The sequence below is a fragment of the Blastomyces dermatitidis genome (genome assembly GCF_000003525.1).
Source record: "Blastomyces dermatitidis ER-3 genomic scaffold supercont1.10, whole genome shotgun sequence".
In the NCBI taxonomy this organism is placed as follows: Eukaryota; Fungi; Ascomycota; class Eurotiomycetes; order Onygenales; family Ajellomycetaceae; genus Blastomyces; species Blastomyces dermatitidis.
This window is the reverse complement of record NW_025544783.1, coordinates 2,305,225-2,321,394: the sequence shown is the minus strand read 5'-3', so window position 1 is coordinate 2,321,394 and position 16,170 is coordinate 2,305,225. Positions and strand designations below refer to the sequence as shown.

General features: G+C 46.9%; 4 protein-coding genes across 7 annotated transcripts; 3 read left to right on the top strand and 1 right to left on the bottom strand.

The window, feature by feature from the left end:
- Positions 1–6: 6 nt before the first annotated feature.
- On the bottom strand, positions 7–5,692 carry BDCG_08170. 2 transcript variants are annotated; one of them, XM_045423947.1, is made up of 4 exons: positions 3,794–5,692; positions 2,216–3,724; positions 1,497–2,148; positions 7–1,428 (listed from the first exon to the last, which is right to left on the bottom strand). In XM_045423947.1, exons 1-4 carry the CDS (start codon positions 4,529–4,531, stop codon positions 1,421–1,423), a joined length of 2,907 nt encoding a protein of 968 aa, XP_045282450.1. In that variant the 5' UTR covers positions 4,532–5,692; the 3' UTR covers positions 7–1,420. The 2 variants fall into 2 exon arrangements, with proteins under 2 accessions (XP_045282450.1, XP_045272776.1); XM_045423946.1 differs by having other exon boundaries at positions 7–2,148.
- BDCG_08168 lies at positions 5,315–7,488 on the top strand. Of its 2 annotated transcripts, none has more exons than XM_045423944.1 (2): positions 5,315–6,172; positions 6,262–7,488. In XM_045423944.1, the coding sequence occupies exons 1-2, from the start codon at positions 6,107–6,109 to the stop codon at positions 6,835–6,837; spliced, it is 642 nt and encodes a 213-aa protein (XP_045272775.1). In that variant the 5' UTR covers positions 5,315–6,106; the 3' UTR covers positions 6,838–7,488. The 2 variants fall into 2 exon arrangements, with proteins under 2 accessions (XP_045272775.1, XP_045282449.1); XM_045423945.1 differs by having other exon boundaries at positions 5,761–6,172; positions 6,287–6,954.
- A 198-nt stretch (positions 7,489–7,686) lies between these two features.
- BDCG_08167 (GTPase binding protein Rid1) lies at positions 7,687–11,928 on the top strand. Its single transcript, XM_045423943.1, has 4 exons — positions 7,687–8,387; positions 8,464–9,514; positions 9,585–10,153; positions 10,223–11,928. Exons 2-4 carry the CDS (start codon positions 8,483–8,485, stop codon positions 11,142–11,144), a joined length of 2,523 nt encoding a protein of 840 aa, XP_045272774.1. The 5' UTR covers positions 7,687–8,387; positions 8,464–8,482; the 3' UTR covers positions 11,145–11,928.
- A 199-nt stretch (positions 11,929–12,127) lies between these two features.
- On the top strand, positions 12,128–15,945 carry BDCG_08165. Of its 2 annotated transcripts, XM_045423942.1 has the most exons (11): positions 12,128–12,256; positions 12,329–13,700; positions 13,780–13,887; positions 14,023–14,112; positions 14,169–14,232; positions 14,301–14,364; positions 14,432–14,546; positions 14,613–14,827; positions 14,889–14,921; positions 14,985–15,021; positions 15,089–15,945. In XM_045423942.1, the coding sequence occupies exons 2-11, from the start codon at positions 13,506–13,508 to the stop codon at positions 15,620–15,622; spliced, it is 1,455 nt and encodes a 484-aa protein (XP_045282448.1). In that variant the 5' UTR covers positions 12,128–12,256; positions 12,329–13,505; the 3' UTR covers positions 15,623–15,945. The 2 variants fall into 2 exon arrangements, with proteins under 2 accessions (XP_045282448.1, XP_045282447.1); XM_045423941.1 differs by having other exon boundaries at positions 12,128–13,700.
- The last annotated feature ends 225 nt before the right edge of the window (positions 15,946–16,170 follow it).

The window sequence follows — 16,170 nt, the reverse complement described above, 5'->3', positions numbered from 1 at the left end:
AAGAAAGAAAGAAAGAAAGAAAGAAAGAAAGAAAAAACAGGGGCGGAATGCATCAAACGCGTAAGACAGTCATATATGCCAAAAGGAAATGGATCATTATTTCCTTCCCGGTACCAAAATCTCTACAAGGCCATCATCCTCCTCGCCATCGCTGCTGTCATGTCGATCTTCTGAGCCATGCAGAATATCAACACCGGCACCCCGGAACCTAGACCCCGATGCACTACTACCAAAGGGTACGCTTCCGAAGAAGTTGGAATAAGCCAACGGCTCTCCAACCAGCGTCTCGTCCTCCTCGTCGGAGTAAGCTGAGACAAGCTCCGCATTAGGCCCGATTATATCACCCATCTCATCCGCGTCTTCATCATCTACCTCTAACGGAAGTCGAACTTTCCGTTGTACCGCTTCTTCGGTCGACGGGTCGTCGCCGTCGTCGGACGAGTTGGACGAATACGAGTGAACTTGGGGAAAGTTAGACAGGAAAGATGGAGGGGATGACGGCCCTCCGTATGTCGCAAAGGGGGAAGTAAATGGGTCGTAAGGCGACGTATTTCCCACTGCTGACGAGTCAAATCCCTCATTCCTCTGCGCGTGCGATCCGAAGCTATCTAGGATAGATTGAAGGCCAAAACCGTAGTTCACTGATTGGCCACTGTTGCTTGAAGAGGGAGCTTCAGTCTGCTTAGAAATGTCGCCCGAGGAAGGCGATGAAATGGCGGCTTCAGCCCGTTCCTTTTGAGCTGCTAAGCGTGCGGCTAGTTGAAGTCGAGCTCGGGATGGTGGAATGTTCAAAGGCGCAGGCGGTGATAGCATGGGGATCGGTTGGCTTGTCGCATGGGAGCTTTCCTGTAAGGTTAAATAGAATTGGTTAGCGATAATGCACAACGGAAGTTAGGTGTTGCTTAATGCTCCTGTTCCTTCAGAAATACAACCCGGGCGCTAAAAATAAAAGTAGAGAAGCGAAGTTAGGGTAACCATCAGTATACTATCCTTAATCAAATCCTCAAGACTTGAGTACCAACAATTAGAGAATTTTTGTTGTAAGGATTTGGGAAATAGGATGAGAAAAGATCAGAGTAATCAACAACCACCTAATGTAGCCAGAAGAAGTATCTGATCCAATGGGAACAAAGATAATTGTGGTATGAAGGTCTAGGAATGGCGAGCAAGCAGCCTTGGTGTCTATACATATTTGAGATAGCGCCTTGTGCAAAAATATGGAGCCTTAAGAATGAAAATAAAATCGCTCGATATAAACGACCGTGAACGACCTCATGCCAAGGTGCCATACAATGTGCCATGGAGGCTACAAAAGTACAGTAGTAGCCCATATGTCACCAACACACCGCTCCAAAACATCGAGTTCGGCAGCATGAAACGAGGTTTGTTGGTAAAAGGTTGCCATCATCGGTCGGTCATATCAATGTCCTGAAAGAAAGATTTACCCACATTATCAGAGCCGCTCTCTGCGCTAGTTGAGGGGCCTTTTCTCGCACCATCTTCATATTCTGGGTCCTCCATTTCTTCATCCTCGTCATCGCTCGAGCTTCCAAATCCACTGAGCAAGGAGGGGCCGCCAATTCCGCCGAAAAACGCACCACCCGAGGCACTACCTTGATTAACAATGTCCAACCCTTCGAATGTTGCACCGGGGGCCCCTCCGTTCAAACCGGCGTTGGCTAAGGCCGTTGAGGCCGTGAATCCCTGTGAGGCGTTGACTGCATTAAGGACCGCCTGTCGATGGCCAATGGACATATCGGGCCTAACACCCCCCAAAATTGCGTTATCCCGTTCTCTGGTTTCAGACAGAGTTCGTTCCACATAATCAATCCAATCAGGGTGGAGGACATTCTCCATTACCGTCGCAGACAACAATTCAGGAGGATGGCGTTCGCTGAACTTTACGACTTCCTCTGCGATGAGAGTTAGATGGCCCATGTATCCTAATCTCATGTTTTTCGTCCGTTGTGCTTCGTCACTTCGACGTTGGCCCTGAACAATCTGTTCCGTGATATGGCCCGATTCGAATAGGTCAATGGCTAAGGACCGGTTGAAGCCACGATCCATCGGGCCGTTGAATACTTGTTGAACAACATCATATACCACGTTATGGAGGAAGTTGTTCCATGCAAATCGGAAAAAGAATGACTGTTGCAGTAAGTTAGCTACTATACTGTCATGTATCAAATCCGAATTAGACTGTACATGTACCTACCAGTATCGTGGGTATGACTTTATGTTCTACAAACATTATCTTCAGATAATCCCCTACCACTGGCTGACCGTCGGTATCTATTTGGATATGTGGGTGTGCAACGTTCTCTCCAGCATCGCCCATTGTTATCGACGGGGTTAGAGAACTAGTTACGCCACTATTATCGAAGGTAGTTGAAGTTTCCACCTTCCCGTCAGTCCCTTCCTGGCCAGGTGGTTGTGTTTCCCCTTTTGGCGGAGAGTCTTTTGCGGCGAATAGCGGTGCAGGTGTATCCTCTAGGTGCGGAGATAGCAATGAATCCAGTTCATGATCTCCTTGACTACCACCTTGTTTTTCCGAAAGTTGACCTTCGGGCAGGCCAAGAGTGGGAACTTCAGTCCGAGGGGAGGAGGCATGCTTCTCATTAGGGCTATGCTGTTGTTCGGCGTCAATCTTGAAGCTTTCAACTTTTTGGGTGAGGATGGATGCGGTAGGTGATAAAGGGTCGTTAGCTTGAGATGGAGAAAGAGGCTGAATAACCTTTGCATCCAGGGAGGTCCCTTGTTCCGGTGGGGTTAGCGGTTCATCTACAAAGTCATCGCTAATGCCTAATTTAGGTGCATGTGGTGGGATACTTGTAAACGGTTCAGGCCCAGCTTTCGCGTTGTTTTCCCCTTCAGCCTTCTCGTCGAAATCATCCTTGACATCGTCTATCAATACTCCGGATGAAGCAACATCTTCGAAACCATCCTCTTCACCAGCCTGAGACGCGTCAAGCCGTTTGATATCCTCAGGCGAGCCGGAACCAAGTGCAGATGGGGAGATACCATTTGCGAACTCATTCGTGTTGTCAGCATATTCAAAACCCGAGTCATCCTCACCGTGGGTGAAGACACCTTGTGCTCGTAGACGTTCACGCTCTGCATCACGTTTCCTGATATATTCATCGCTTCCAATTTCATTCAATAAACCCATATTACTACAATGGAGAAGTTCGGCCATTAGTTCGCACGTCTTGAATCTGTCAAACCCCAAGGGTTCAATACTAGTTCCCCAGGCGCTGTCGAGACGGGGTCTTTCAACAACTTTGTGCTGACCACCTTCGTTCACTGTGTGTTGTGAACTGAGTATCAGGTTCATAAAACCAGGCACATTCTTCGCAAACATGCGCAAGAGAGTCCCAAGGTATATAGGATCATGAATCGTTGGGGGTGAGTCCGGGCCACCAGCATTTTCCGGGTCGTAATCAGAGTTGTTCTTGCGGATCACTTCAATAACAATCCCAACTCCGACAGTAAGCGGGTTTCCACCCTTTAACATTGAAGATATTAGAACTTCCACGCAGGGCTGGGAAACTAGTTGGCGCGTCAAGCTGTTGGGTCCGATACAAGACTGGTCATTTTGCGCCGCGTTGGCAGAAATTGTGATGATTGCTTTCAAAAAATCACCGGCGGATGTCTGAGTCGAAGAGGTATGCTCCGTTGAGAGGCAAGACAACAGGGATGGTATCAGGTCCTGTGATTGCAGCCACTAAATTTGAAACGGTTAGTTAGGTTAGTTCTATTCTGGGCGGGTGTGCAATGGAACAATGCTGCTCACCTCAACAACGCCCTGGCCACCCTCCATCCTTTCAAGGCTTATAATCTTCAGAAGCAAATCCATAATCATTGGGTTATCCACATGTCGAAGGAGCGTGGGCACTACACCATCTAAAGACTTGATGAAAGCGAGCATTTCTTCTGTCTTTTTTTCAAGAAGAACTTCATTCACCTTGGTAAAGTACCCGGATTGGAGTGGATCAAGCGGCGCTTCCCTCCACAAGAAGCGCCAGAAGTCCCGCAGATATCCTTCATTGAGCATCATCGATTCTATGATCGACCAGGAGTTGGACGACAAGATTTCGCAAGCAATGTAGCAATATTTCAAACGTGACTTCTCCGCATTTTCTAGCTCTTCGATGTCGAGACCGGAACTTAAACGAGTGGGATTATCGTCGGCGTGCTCTTGTCCCTCTTCCTTGGCTTTCTCCGATGAATCCGCAGTCACTGCCGCCTCTTGACCTTCCGCTGATTCTCCCTCCCTATCCCTCTCCTTTTCTTCTTGCGCACCGTCATCGTGGTCATCTTCGTCATCTATCAGACTGGGCGAAATTACGTAGTCGAGCAATCGTTTCAAGACATTATCGTCACGTAGATATTCTATGAGTTTTGTATTATGCTGTTTGAGCTCTTGCATAAGCTCCGACTCATCGAGAACTTCCTCGAGGGAGACATCTGGCTTCTCAAGGAGGGTATCGATGGCGGAGATATTTGCATATCCGCCAAAACGCCAGAACATGATGAGTTATAATTATACCAGAGACAAAAACGGGAACGATACTTCATTGACGTCAGGGAAAATGCGAGGTGATGTGTCGGCGACTTCTCTATTTTTTGAAACTTTTTCTTTTTCTTTTGATCCCCAAGTATGCTTCTGAATCCGAGAATCTATGCGCAAATGTTGCTATCCGCAAAATAACGATAATTTTGCAAAGTATCAAGCACGGGATGCGAGGTGTACAGAGGGAGATATGGGTATTATGGTGGCACTAAGATCGTGGGGAATTTCGAGGATATCGTAAACGTGTTGGATAGGAATAGAGCATAGAAATATGGACGAGGCGGCCATGCGCTATGCAAAAATGGTATATCGGTATACGAACAGGGCGCATGGGAAAGAGGTGTGGTTGAAGATGCAAGGGGGGCGGGCTATTTAGGATGCTGACGTGAATGGGGGGAAATGGGGGGGGGTTGTTGAAGAAATGGCTGCATGCATGTGCCGGAAGAAGGGTAGCAACGTACCTTCGAATAAGAGAATGACGATGAAGATGAACAAGAATAAATAATTAAAAGTAGCCTTGCCTATAGAGCTAAGGCCAGCAAGAGTCAAGAACGGGAGGTTGGTATCGTGTGAGCGGATGGATGGTGAGGTGAGGTCGGCAAGTGGCAGTTGTGAGATGTGCTGGCGTTGGCGTGGGTGAGGCTCAGTCCAAATTTTCTGCCAAATATTGAGATGACGGACCACACCGCCGCGCAAAGCAAATATTTTAACTCCTACTGCAACGACAACAACAACCACAAGAGTGAATACAATTCTGTCACTGGGCACAGCGGAGAAGGATAGGTGCGAAATTAAACAGATATCGTATTCTGTATACATTGCTACTAAGGCCTGGTTGATATTCGGCTACATCATGTCTGTCTGTCATGTAACCACCAACCGCTGTCTAGACCAAACTTCCACAGCGCAAACCGCTTCGGAACAGGGTCCTACAAAATCCCTTTCTTCCGCATGAACCAAATGATCCCTTGAAAAAACAAACTTTTGTTGCGGCTCCCAGCGGATTGGCTTTTGAAGCCAACTTAATGTGATACTAGTTGTCATCTTGATCGAAATCAAGGACCAAGTGGGATTTTTTTAAGATTTGTATTCATAAAGCTAGTTGCAAACCCAATGTTGAACTCTTCTTTAATGAGAAACAACAAATGAAAAACATATAAATTCCTGCTTTCTCTTGCGATTTCTTCCACGTTGAGACGGATCCGTTTGGCGTTTGATCCATGGCTTGGCAGGAGTCATGTGATCCGGCCCTGACATCAGTTGATCGCCAGGCATCATCGGTTCAGATGAAGGATAATAGATAATGATATCTTCTTCCGATGCAGTAACAGGTTGGACAGGACAGCATGTGCCAAATCCAAATTTTTTGCAATAAACTTCATTTCCACTTATATCCATCCCTCCAAAGCTATAACCTACGTTAGTAGATTCCTTCAGCCATCCCTACCTACCTTTCCCCTTTCCATCCCTCAATACCCCACCACCTCTCCAAACACCAATAGCAGCGGCCACATAAACACCAAACAACCAGCCATGAACCGGCTATTTGGTACCAAGACCTCTGCTCCGAGACCGACACTCGATTCCGCAATCTCAAATGTGCGTTTCTTCCTTTCCCGCCACCCAACCCTACCACCCTTTTCGGAAGTGCCACCGAATTGTAAACACTTATTAAAACCAACTAACAGGTCGACAACCGCGTCGCAAGCATAGACGTCAAACTCGCCGCCCTAAATGCAGAACTATCCTCCTACCAATCGCGAATGGCCAAAATGCGTGACGGGCCTGGGAAGAATGCTATGCGTCAAAAAGCGCTGAAGGTCCTACAACGGCGCAAGCAATACGAAGCCCAGCGCGACCAACTCTCTCAACAGTCATGGAATATGGAACAAGCAGGTATGATGCAGGATAATCTGAAAAACGTTATGACGACTGTGGACGCGATGAAGACCACGACCAAGACACTCAAGCAGCAATATGGCAAGGTGGACATCGACCAGATCGAGCGGATGCAGGATGAGATGCAGGATTTGATGGAGATTGGGAATGAGATTCAGGAGAGCATCAGCCGCGCATATGACGTGCCGGAGGACGTGGATGAGGCTGAGCTTGATGCGGAGTTGGAGGCGCTTGGGGAGGAGTCGATGTTTGAAAATGTCCTGGGTGAGGATGCGATGCCGGCGTTTCTGCAGGATGAGGTTGGGCCGCCACAGTTTGTGGATGAACCGCCTGAGGAAGGGAAGGTTAAAGAGGCTGCTGGATGAGATGGCTATGTCTGGTCTGTTTCACCTTTCTGGAAAGAGACTTCAGTACCCTCTTCCCCGTCCATGACCTGGTTTTAAATTGTGCTTTGTGTTATTCCGAGCCTTGCTTCAACGGTTTTTTTTTTTTTTTTTTTTTTTTTTTTTTTTTTTTTTTTTTTTTTTTTTTTTTTTTTTTGATAGCATTATGCTTCTTTGGCGTTCAGATTACTTACCTCTCTTTTGACGCGTTTCAAAATTATGCGGGATGTGGTTTAAGTGGGAAACCATCTTTAAGTCAGGAACTCACACATACCTTCATACCACTATTGTAGTGGAATTCAGTGGAATACCTGGTTCTCATTTCGTTAAGTGGCACTCCTAGATATAAATAATACGTATCCAACCTTGTTCCAGCTATATGAGGGTTTTATTAATGCAATAGACATGGCTCATTTCACTCCCGCTCCCTAGAGCCCACGCTGGGTACCTAGGTAGCTCAATTGTCAATCTTCAAGCTTCTACGCCGCCATCTAGAGACATCTGGATGATCTGTAAGTTCTGGTATTCCAAGGCACTCTCTTTCATAAGATTAGGAGGACCAGTTTAAGACACATATTCGATATATAAAAGCGTTCTGACACATGAGCAACAAGTCCAATTAACCACCACCCCATTACTTGGGCAACTCAAGTCAATAGAAATACGGTTTGGATTTTGACTGTTACTGGACTAAATGAGCCGTTAGAGATGGAGCATGTTTATTGGAAAGGGGACGCACGAAAAAGGCCCGTCTATCTCGTCCCACTTAAAAAAGATATTCAGAACAAGCTACTTGTGCTATTATGTATGCATGCTTGAAATTCGTCTGTTGTTTGTCTGACTGTCTGCCGCCGAAATCTCCAAGTAGTCCCGAGCAGCAGATATATTAGGTCTATTGGCTATCTAAGCGCGTAACGCGTTAAAGGCGGAAGAATCCTTGCCAGGATCCGGTTGCTGGATGGAAGAAATGCTGCTAAGAACGTAGCATACCAAACAACAGATAGTTACTGAGGTCAGAGAATTATTGGTGACCACTCATTTAATCTTGATATCGGATTCAATCACGCCTCTGCATTTCCTATGTATGCGTTGTTTCTCCACGCAGGCTTTTGTTGTGCGCTAAGTCCGCCGCCGCCGCCGCCAGCTGTTATCGGGGTTTGCCCTCAGTTGCTGCAGCAACGCCGGAACACATGTTTCTTCCGTCATCATAATGAAGCCCATCCTTGAACACCGCTCACCGATTCATTTATTATTGTCATGGGGGTCCTTAATATTTGTTAATTTCCTGTTCTGTTGACTATTGTGTTTCTTACTTTGACTTCCTTGCGTCTGCCTTCAAGAGGATGAAGCATTGATGGTCGAGTTTTCCCATAGCTGCCTCCATTCGGACACAGTTGCGGGCTTGTTTACTTGAACCTCTTCTTCCTTCTCATTATCAATCGTGTAAATATCTAGATTACAGATATTGCATTCCATTTCTGCTTCATTATAGCTTCATTTATCGTGTGCTACTAGATATTGTCTAAAGCGGAGTAAGTTAACACCAGCATATCCAATGCCTGTCTTGTTTACATTGTGCCCCCAATACTAATATCATTCATTGTACAGGACCCCGTGAAGACGCAGAATGGCGGCCTCCATGCAAAACGCGGGCATTTTTGTTGACGAGGACTCGAGCCAACCAAGGGCTTCGGGCCTGAGGTCCATTTTCCCCTCAAAAGCTCACAAGAGGAATCATTCAGCCGGTAGTGCCCCTCAAAACAAGCATGCGGGCATGCCCCCTCCCATGTTACCTCTCGACCATCCACACTCCCATATGCAGCGACCGTTGTCTGAAATATCCCATAATCGCGATGCCCCAAATAGCCCCCGTTCCCGTCACAAAACCCCTGAGGGCACGCTGGATTATAGTCTACATAAGAAAACTAAGAGCTCCGTATCATTGAGGTCACTTATGAAGGATTTCACATCACCTAACAAACCTCCATCCCCAGAGGTAACCTCTCGGGAAAAGAAGGCAAAAAAGACAAAATCTTCTACTAGTTTGTCGGCGATTTTCAGAAGGTCCCAACGTGAACGTAAGGAAGATACTTCCAACAAACAGCAAAAAGACAAGGAAAATATGAATCCTCCTCAGTCACCTGGCGCAGAAATTTCGCCAGTATGGACTCATTTCCGAAGCCCATATCAAGAGCATCAACCAGACCAGGGTAGCAACCGCTATCTGCCACAGAGAGGACGAACCTTAGACGAAGAAATGTCGCTGTATACTCCTAGGGGATACTCGCCATCCAAGCAGAGGAATTTTCACGGCCATCAACTACCGTCTCTAACGAAACGCCCTGATACAAAGGCAAGGCCGAAGTCAGAATATATATTACCCGGTTCTTCATCCTTTAGAGATATGCTAGCCTCCGTGCAACGTTCAGGAGCTTCCAGAGAACAACAGTGGCAGAAAGGAGGCAATAGCCGCACAGCAAATCACGTTCGTCGCGGATCTCCACCGGGATACGCGTTGGAGGAGCGGCGGGAATCGGGTGGAAAGCGTGGGTCTCGGGTGTTAGCAGCTATCACAGCATTCAACGCGAAGGAAAAGGAGACCGAGCCACAGAAACCCTTACACCCAGAAGGGATCGATGGAGCTTTCGAAGCACTTCTGGTAAGATAGACGTTCCGAGAATGAGACAATGATAATGATCTTCTAACTGTTTCATTTGCGGGGAAAAAAGGATTCTCGGAATATTCCTCATAACATGCGCGATAAGATGCGCTCTTTGGATGCGAGTATCAAAGCTGATTTCATACGGAAGCATCATCTTGATCTTTGCACGGCTGGTTCATCAAACCCTACCAACGATAGAAACTCATCGAGTGGTTCTGCGGACGGGAGAAAGGGTTCTAACGGTAAGGGATCCAGATCCCGATCCCGAAACCGTCCATTTTCAATTTCAAAACCGGACATATCCTCGCCTAAAAAGAGCAATGAGAACATGGCTGCTCATAAGCGTCCAAAGTCCGTTGATTTATCTCGGCCCGTATCTTCTAGAGGCCTATCTAGTTCAAGCTCAACGACAGGGCTAGCGCCTCAGGTGCAGCCAGACCATACAGCTGATCCCACTGACTTTGTTCACTACCTTCGAGAGGTTCAGAAGCCAGAGATAGTGGAAGTGGGCAAGCTACACAAACTCAGAATACTTTTGAGAAATGAGACAGTGGCATGGGTTGACGCCTTTATCTCGCATGGAGGAATGGATGAAATCATTGAACTTTTGTACCGGATCCTCAAAGTGGAGTGGCGGTGCGTATTTTACCATCCCTTGAAAATAATATCTGATCTTTTGAAAATGCTCACTTACATTTTTCATAGGGAGGAACACGAAGACGCCCTTTTACACGAAACCCTTCTCTGTTTGAAAGCACTTTGCACGACATCATTGGCTCTCCGTCATCTTTCGTCGGTCGAGTCTGTGCTATTTCCAACGCTTTTGCATATGCTCTTCGATGAAGAGAAGAAAGGCCCAAGCGAATTCACAACCCGGGGTATTGTTCTTAGCCTGCTTTTCACCCACCTTTCGTCCGCATCTCCCGACAATCTAGTGCCTCGGGCAAAAACGATCCTAGCGTATATGCGGGATCCGACTCCACCAGAGGAATCCCAGCCGTTGAACTTCATTGCAAGTATTTATCAACCGCGTCCGTATCGGGTGTGGTGTAAGGAAGTCAGTAATGTGACTAAGGAGGTATTTTGGATATTCCTCCATCACCTCAATGTTATTCCTGTCGCAAAAGCTACAGGGGTTGATTCTGAACCCTACGGGAAACGCTATTTCCCCCCTCCTCGGCCCCCAGTCCCCGCTGCCCCTTATGTTGGTGGGGTCGAATGGGATGCCACCAACTATATCGCAAACCATCTCGATCTGATGAATGGTTTACTTGCAGCTTTGCCCACTGCTAGTGAGCGCAATAATCTACGAGCCGAACTTCAGGCCTCCGGCTTTGAGAAAGTGATGGGTGCCAGCCTACGCACTTGTAAGGAGAAATTCTACTCCTCTGTGCACGATTCACTCCGTCTTTGGGTTGCCGCGGCAGCAGAAGACGGGTGGGAGTTCCAATACGTCCGCGAAGGTCCACCCCGGGGTGTTTCGGAGTCTGCCCCCAGAAGCCCCATCAGGGCTACCCCGGGGTCTCCGAAAAAGCGTGCAGGGCTAGTGAGCGACGAACCACCCAAGTTAGATCTCGCAGGTGGTCTTGAACGTGAAGCGGGCGAAACTAGTGACGGTTGGCTGTGACTTCTTTTATCTCCTGGATAAAAAAGCCCACATTTTCATGCTGTGGTGTCTTCATATTTCGGGTTCTGGACTCCAATTACGACCCTTTTCCTTTGTATATTTTTCTTTTCTTTTTCTTTTTTTTTTTTTTTTTCCCTCATTGTCTACGGCGTTTTGGTTTTTGGATGGTGACTTCTCTTTTCAATTTGAATTTCTCCCGCTAATGACTAGCAGAGCTCCCTTTATGTTTTGGTATGCTGCTTTTGCATATGGGAATGATGTTGATGAACAAACGCACCGCACAAATTACATGTCATGCCTTCTTCTTGTCAGGAGGCATCAATGAGTGATGAATGAATGGAATATTTAATGACATTCCAATTCTTCTAACGTGACTGTTTATGTTTGATATCCTGCTTCTCTTTTTGAGTTCTATTACCCCTTCCCTGATACTTTTTATAAATATCATCATATTCTTAACCGTATAAGGGAATAGGTCCTTACTTAAACCTCTTATTTATTTAGCTGCACCCGTCAAACAAACCTCTGTCAATTGATCTCGTGTGTTCTAGATATAGTCCAGTTGAGCAACTCTGTTCCTTCCATCTAGGCGGCAGAGTAAGTAGCGCTCTCTGAAGAGCTCTGTACACTAGTTCAATTCCCAAAAATCTAGAGCGAGCTGCAGTAAAAGAAAACGCATTCCGCGGCATTCAAGTGGATGCGCAAAGTTTCCTTAAGCCCCGCATTCCCGGCAGTCATGAATACCTCATCCATTTGGCGGAGAACCGTTGAGGGCTGGCGGTCGACTTGTTGGTCGGATTCACGCCCTTCCAGATCCTTCAACATTATTATTATTATTATTATTACCTGCCATCGTCCTGCCGAGGTGTGGAGGTGGTTCAACAAAGTTAAAAATAGAGGGGGGAATCGACAGATACGATAGTGGGAATGATTACATTCTCGCCAGTACGGAGTATAGTATGCACGTTTGTTGAGTTCTAACTGTAGTTATATCCAAGGTAGATAGATATCAGCTGACATTTAACGACAACATTCGTGGACACGACAAACCTGTCAGTACCCAGAGCAAATGTCGCCGCCATAACGAGCTAGAGAATGGGGTCCTTTTGCTCGTGAGTCTTGCTTCTATCGAAGTGCAAGGGGGAGCATAAATTAATTCCCTATCTCGGGCAAAAATGTCACAGACAATGCCCGGTGCTGATGCCAGCCGCTACATTATTGGAGTCAGTCGCTTGTTGTTAGTCGCAAGCCGCCACCACCGCCGGCCACTCAGATGTCGTGTAACTAGTTAGTTAGTTACCTCATAGCTGGGGATTGAGCCAGCTTTCCAAGACGCTATTTTAAATCCTCCGGATTTCCTGCATCGGTCTTGACACTTTAACTGGGATAGCTGCGTTTTGGACTTTTCCGTGCATCGTCGCGTGGCTGCTTTGTCCGTCCCTAGCATAGTATGCAATGCAACTTGGGCTACCACCGACCGCACTGCATGAATCAAATGTCAGGGCCTCTTCCTCGCTCATTTGCACACGGCCTCATGCCCCTAGTGCAAGGAAAATTGCCTGTGAAACAACCCAAGCAGTCAGTCAGGGTCAGCATAATTTATTTTTCTTTTTTTGGAATTCTTTCGGAACTATACGACGGCTCCACCCCGCATTTTGCTAGGTTGTGACAAGGTTAAGAATTAAGGCTTAACTTTCGAGCTAGCCTCCACGTTACTGAGTGTCAAGTGCTCTGCAAATCCCTGCATCCATTTCCCGAATTCGATCTCGAAGTTGAGGAATGTTCACCTCGGAAGCAGGGCATTGGACTCGCGCTAGCATACAACTTCTCCTTTACCATGAAAATAATATGGGACCCGATACATTTCCCCCTATCATCTCTGGGGTAAAACGCCATTCCATCACTCCATATGCCGCTCATTGGCCGTAGCCAGAATCGAGAAGCTGAGCAGACGAAGACACCGGCCTGCCACCAACCTTGTCCCTCGGCGCCCTATTCTCGCAACGACCTCTCCTTGGCTGGTTAGGAGATGCTGTTTCTACAAAAGCGGGGGTTGTAATACCTGCATGTTGCCAACCAAGGCATGAGCATTTCTTCGGCTCTTTCTATCGTTTGCGGAATGTTTGGTCACCGTAAAATCAATGGTTTAAAAGCATTGCTGTCGCTCATATCCGAAACTGGCCATGCCTTGGACAATGAGTTGGAAACAAACATCAGAGCATCTCGAACTTTCACGAGAAGGGTTGTCCACTCAAGCGTATCCCCCTTTACCAACTTGGTATTCCCCTATCATACTGTTTTCTAGCCTTTGCCTCTTGAATTGAACATTTTCGCAACTTGGCTCCAATTGTTGAAACAAATATGGCTCAAGCTTCTGAGGTGGACCACGAGAAGCGTGAGGATAGTTCTTCTAGGGAAGAGCAAATCGAGATTGCCGGGGCGGATGCCGATGAAGCCATAGCAGCCAATGAGAAAGCCTTGATACGCAAAGTCGACTGGCGGCTACTTCCCATCCTAGGAGCCTTGTATGCCATTGCGCTAATCGACCGTGTCAATGTATGATTCCCCTTTTATCATCGGTTTTCATTTTTGATACCGCTTGCTTGAGCAGGATGATAACCACTTTCTTTCACAGATATCGAATGCCCGCGTGGCCGGGATGCACAAGGAGCTGGAACTTTACATAGGCTCACGATATACCATTGCCTTGCTTGTGTTCTTCATTCCGTACTTCCTTTTCGAGGTAGGTCATACAAAAGGAAAAATTTTTACTTTTTTTTTTTTTTTTTTTTTTTTTTTTTTTTTTTTTTTTTTTTTTCTTTTGATGCTTCCCCGTACAAGAATAACACCGCTAATCCTGCTATTTGGTGATCTGTAGCTCCCTTCGAATATCGTCCTTCGAAAGGTTGGAAGTGCCAACTGGCTTGCCTTCATTGCCTTCGCATGGGGGTCTTTCATGTTGGGTCAGGTGCGTGGCTAGCTTCGATATTTCAATTTTTGAACTTTGTATTAACTTTTTTCTAGGGGTTCGTGAACAGCTATGAAGCTCTTACTGCGCTGCGCTTCCTCTTGGGGTTCTTCGAAGCTGGTATACCTCCATACGCTCAACCATTGACATGAACAGACATTGTGGCTAACCTTGGCAATTTTTCATAGGATTTTTCCCTGGCTGCGTGTACCTGATCTCTTGTTGGTACGTTCGGTATGAGATGCAAACACGGTTCGTATACCTCGTTTTCTACCCTAGAAAAACTCGAAGGCCGACATAAATGCTTACTCCGTGCTAGACTTGCCGCATTCTACCTATTTTCCGTCCTTGTTGGAGGCTTCTCCTCTATTCTCGCATATGGCCTCATGCAAATGGAAGGGCTACAAGGCTACCTTGGCTGGAGATGGATTTTCGTAAGCCTTATGAAGAAATTCGGGACTAAATCCCATGAGGACCAGCTAACTCTAGATATGCATCAGATCATTGAGGGTCTTATCACTCAAGTGGTGGGAATCGTTTCGTGGTTCCTTATCATTGATTTCCCGGACAAGGCTCAAAAGACAGGTTTCCTGACGGAACGGGAAGCCGATTTTATCAAAAACCGCATCGAGAAAGATCGGGCTGATGCCTTGAACGACCCTCTAACCTGGGCGAAGTTTGGAGAGCATCTGAAGGATGGGAAGCTCTGGGCCTTGTAAGTATTCAGGCAGAACGTATCTAAAGACACAAATATTCGCTAACCGACCGACCTACAGTGCTTTCATGTTTATGTCAACTACAACCCCTGCGTGAGTTTCCGCTGTATGGATGGGAGGGAAGACTGGATAGACATTCTAACCGTGTTCTTTTAGATACGCTTTTGCCTATTTCTCACCAGCCATCATTCAGGTAAGACACATAACCAGAACACACTACCTGGTTTACCCGTCCAAGCTCACAAAATATAATTTGGCAGGGCATGGGATATAGCGGCGGCATCGCAAATCTCCTCTCCGCACCGCCCGTAATCTTCGCAGTTATCTCTGCCTACTCCTTTGCCTTGTTGGGGGATAAGTACCGCCTTCGTGCCCCCATCATCGCTGCGCAATGCATCATCGGCATCGTCGGCCTTATGATCACCGCCTACCACCCCAAATCCGGTGTTCGCTACCTTGGCATATTCCTCGGCACCGCCGGGTGTCAAGGAAATATTCCTGCCATCCTCGCCTACCAATCTAACAATATCCGCATGCAGTCGAAGAGATCTGTTGGAAGTGCACTGCAGATTGGGTTTGGCGCGATCGGGGGCATTATTGCCTCGACGACGTTCCGTGAGGTGGATGCCCCCAAGTTTGTTCCCGGCCTGTGGACAACGACCGGCTTGCAGCTCCTCGTTCTGGCGTTGTTGGCTTGTACAACTTTCCATTTCTGGCGCAGAAATAAGCACGTTGATGCAGGGACTGCGATGAAGCCGATTGAAGGGCTCGAGGGCTTTAAATATACGCTGTGAGCAAAGGGATTTGATTTGTTGATGATTTACATAAGGCTTACAGTGGGAATATGACTTTCCTGGGAGGATAAATTACTAGCTATTTACGTCTACTTATACCAATAATATCCAGAAGTTATTATTGGATTTTATTATTGATTTAATCGGAGATACCAGATGCAATCCTCCATGTTCCAGCATGCTCAACATCAACCAGAGCTCTCTATCCTATCCTCTCTCATGCTCATCTCATACCTAAACCAAGAATGAAAAGATATCTCGTACACTTCATGCCCAAGCAAAACGAAACAAGATTCTAAACTAATGTACATACAAAACCCACTCTACCCAAGGTAAATTACCCCGCTGAGGAGTTCCCCCGCAAAAGGGTCCCCTCCCGCCATAAACCCCGCAACGTATATTTTTAGAGCTTTATCCTCACGGAAGAGTTCACTTGTAAGTGAAAGTGGAGGGATGGGGTTCGTACACCCGAATTTACCAATCTTGTCGTCTCTTGGAGCGTATGCCATGACGCAACACGCCAAAATCGAGAGAGACCAGGATTGCAA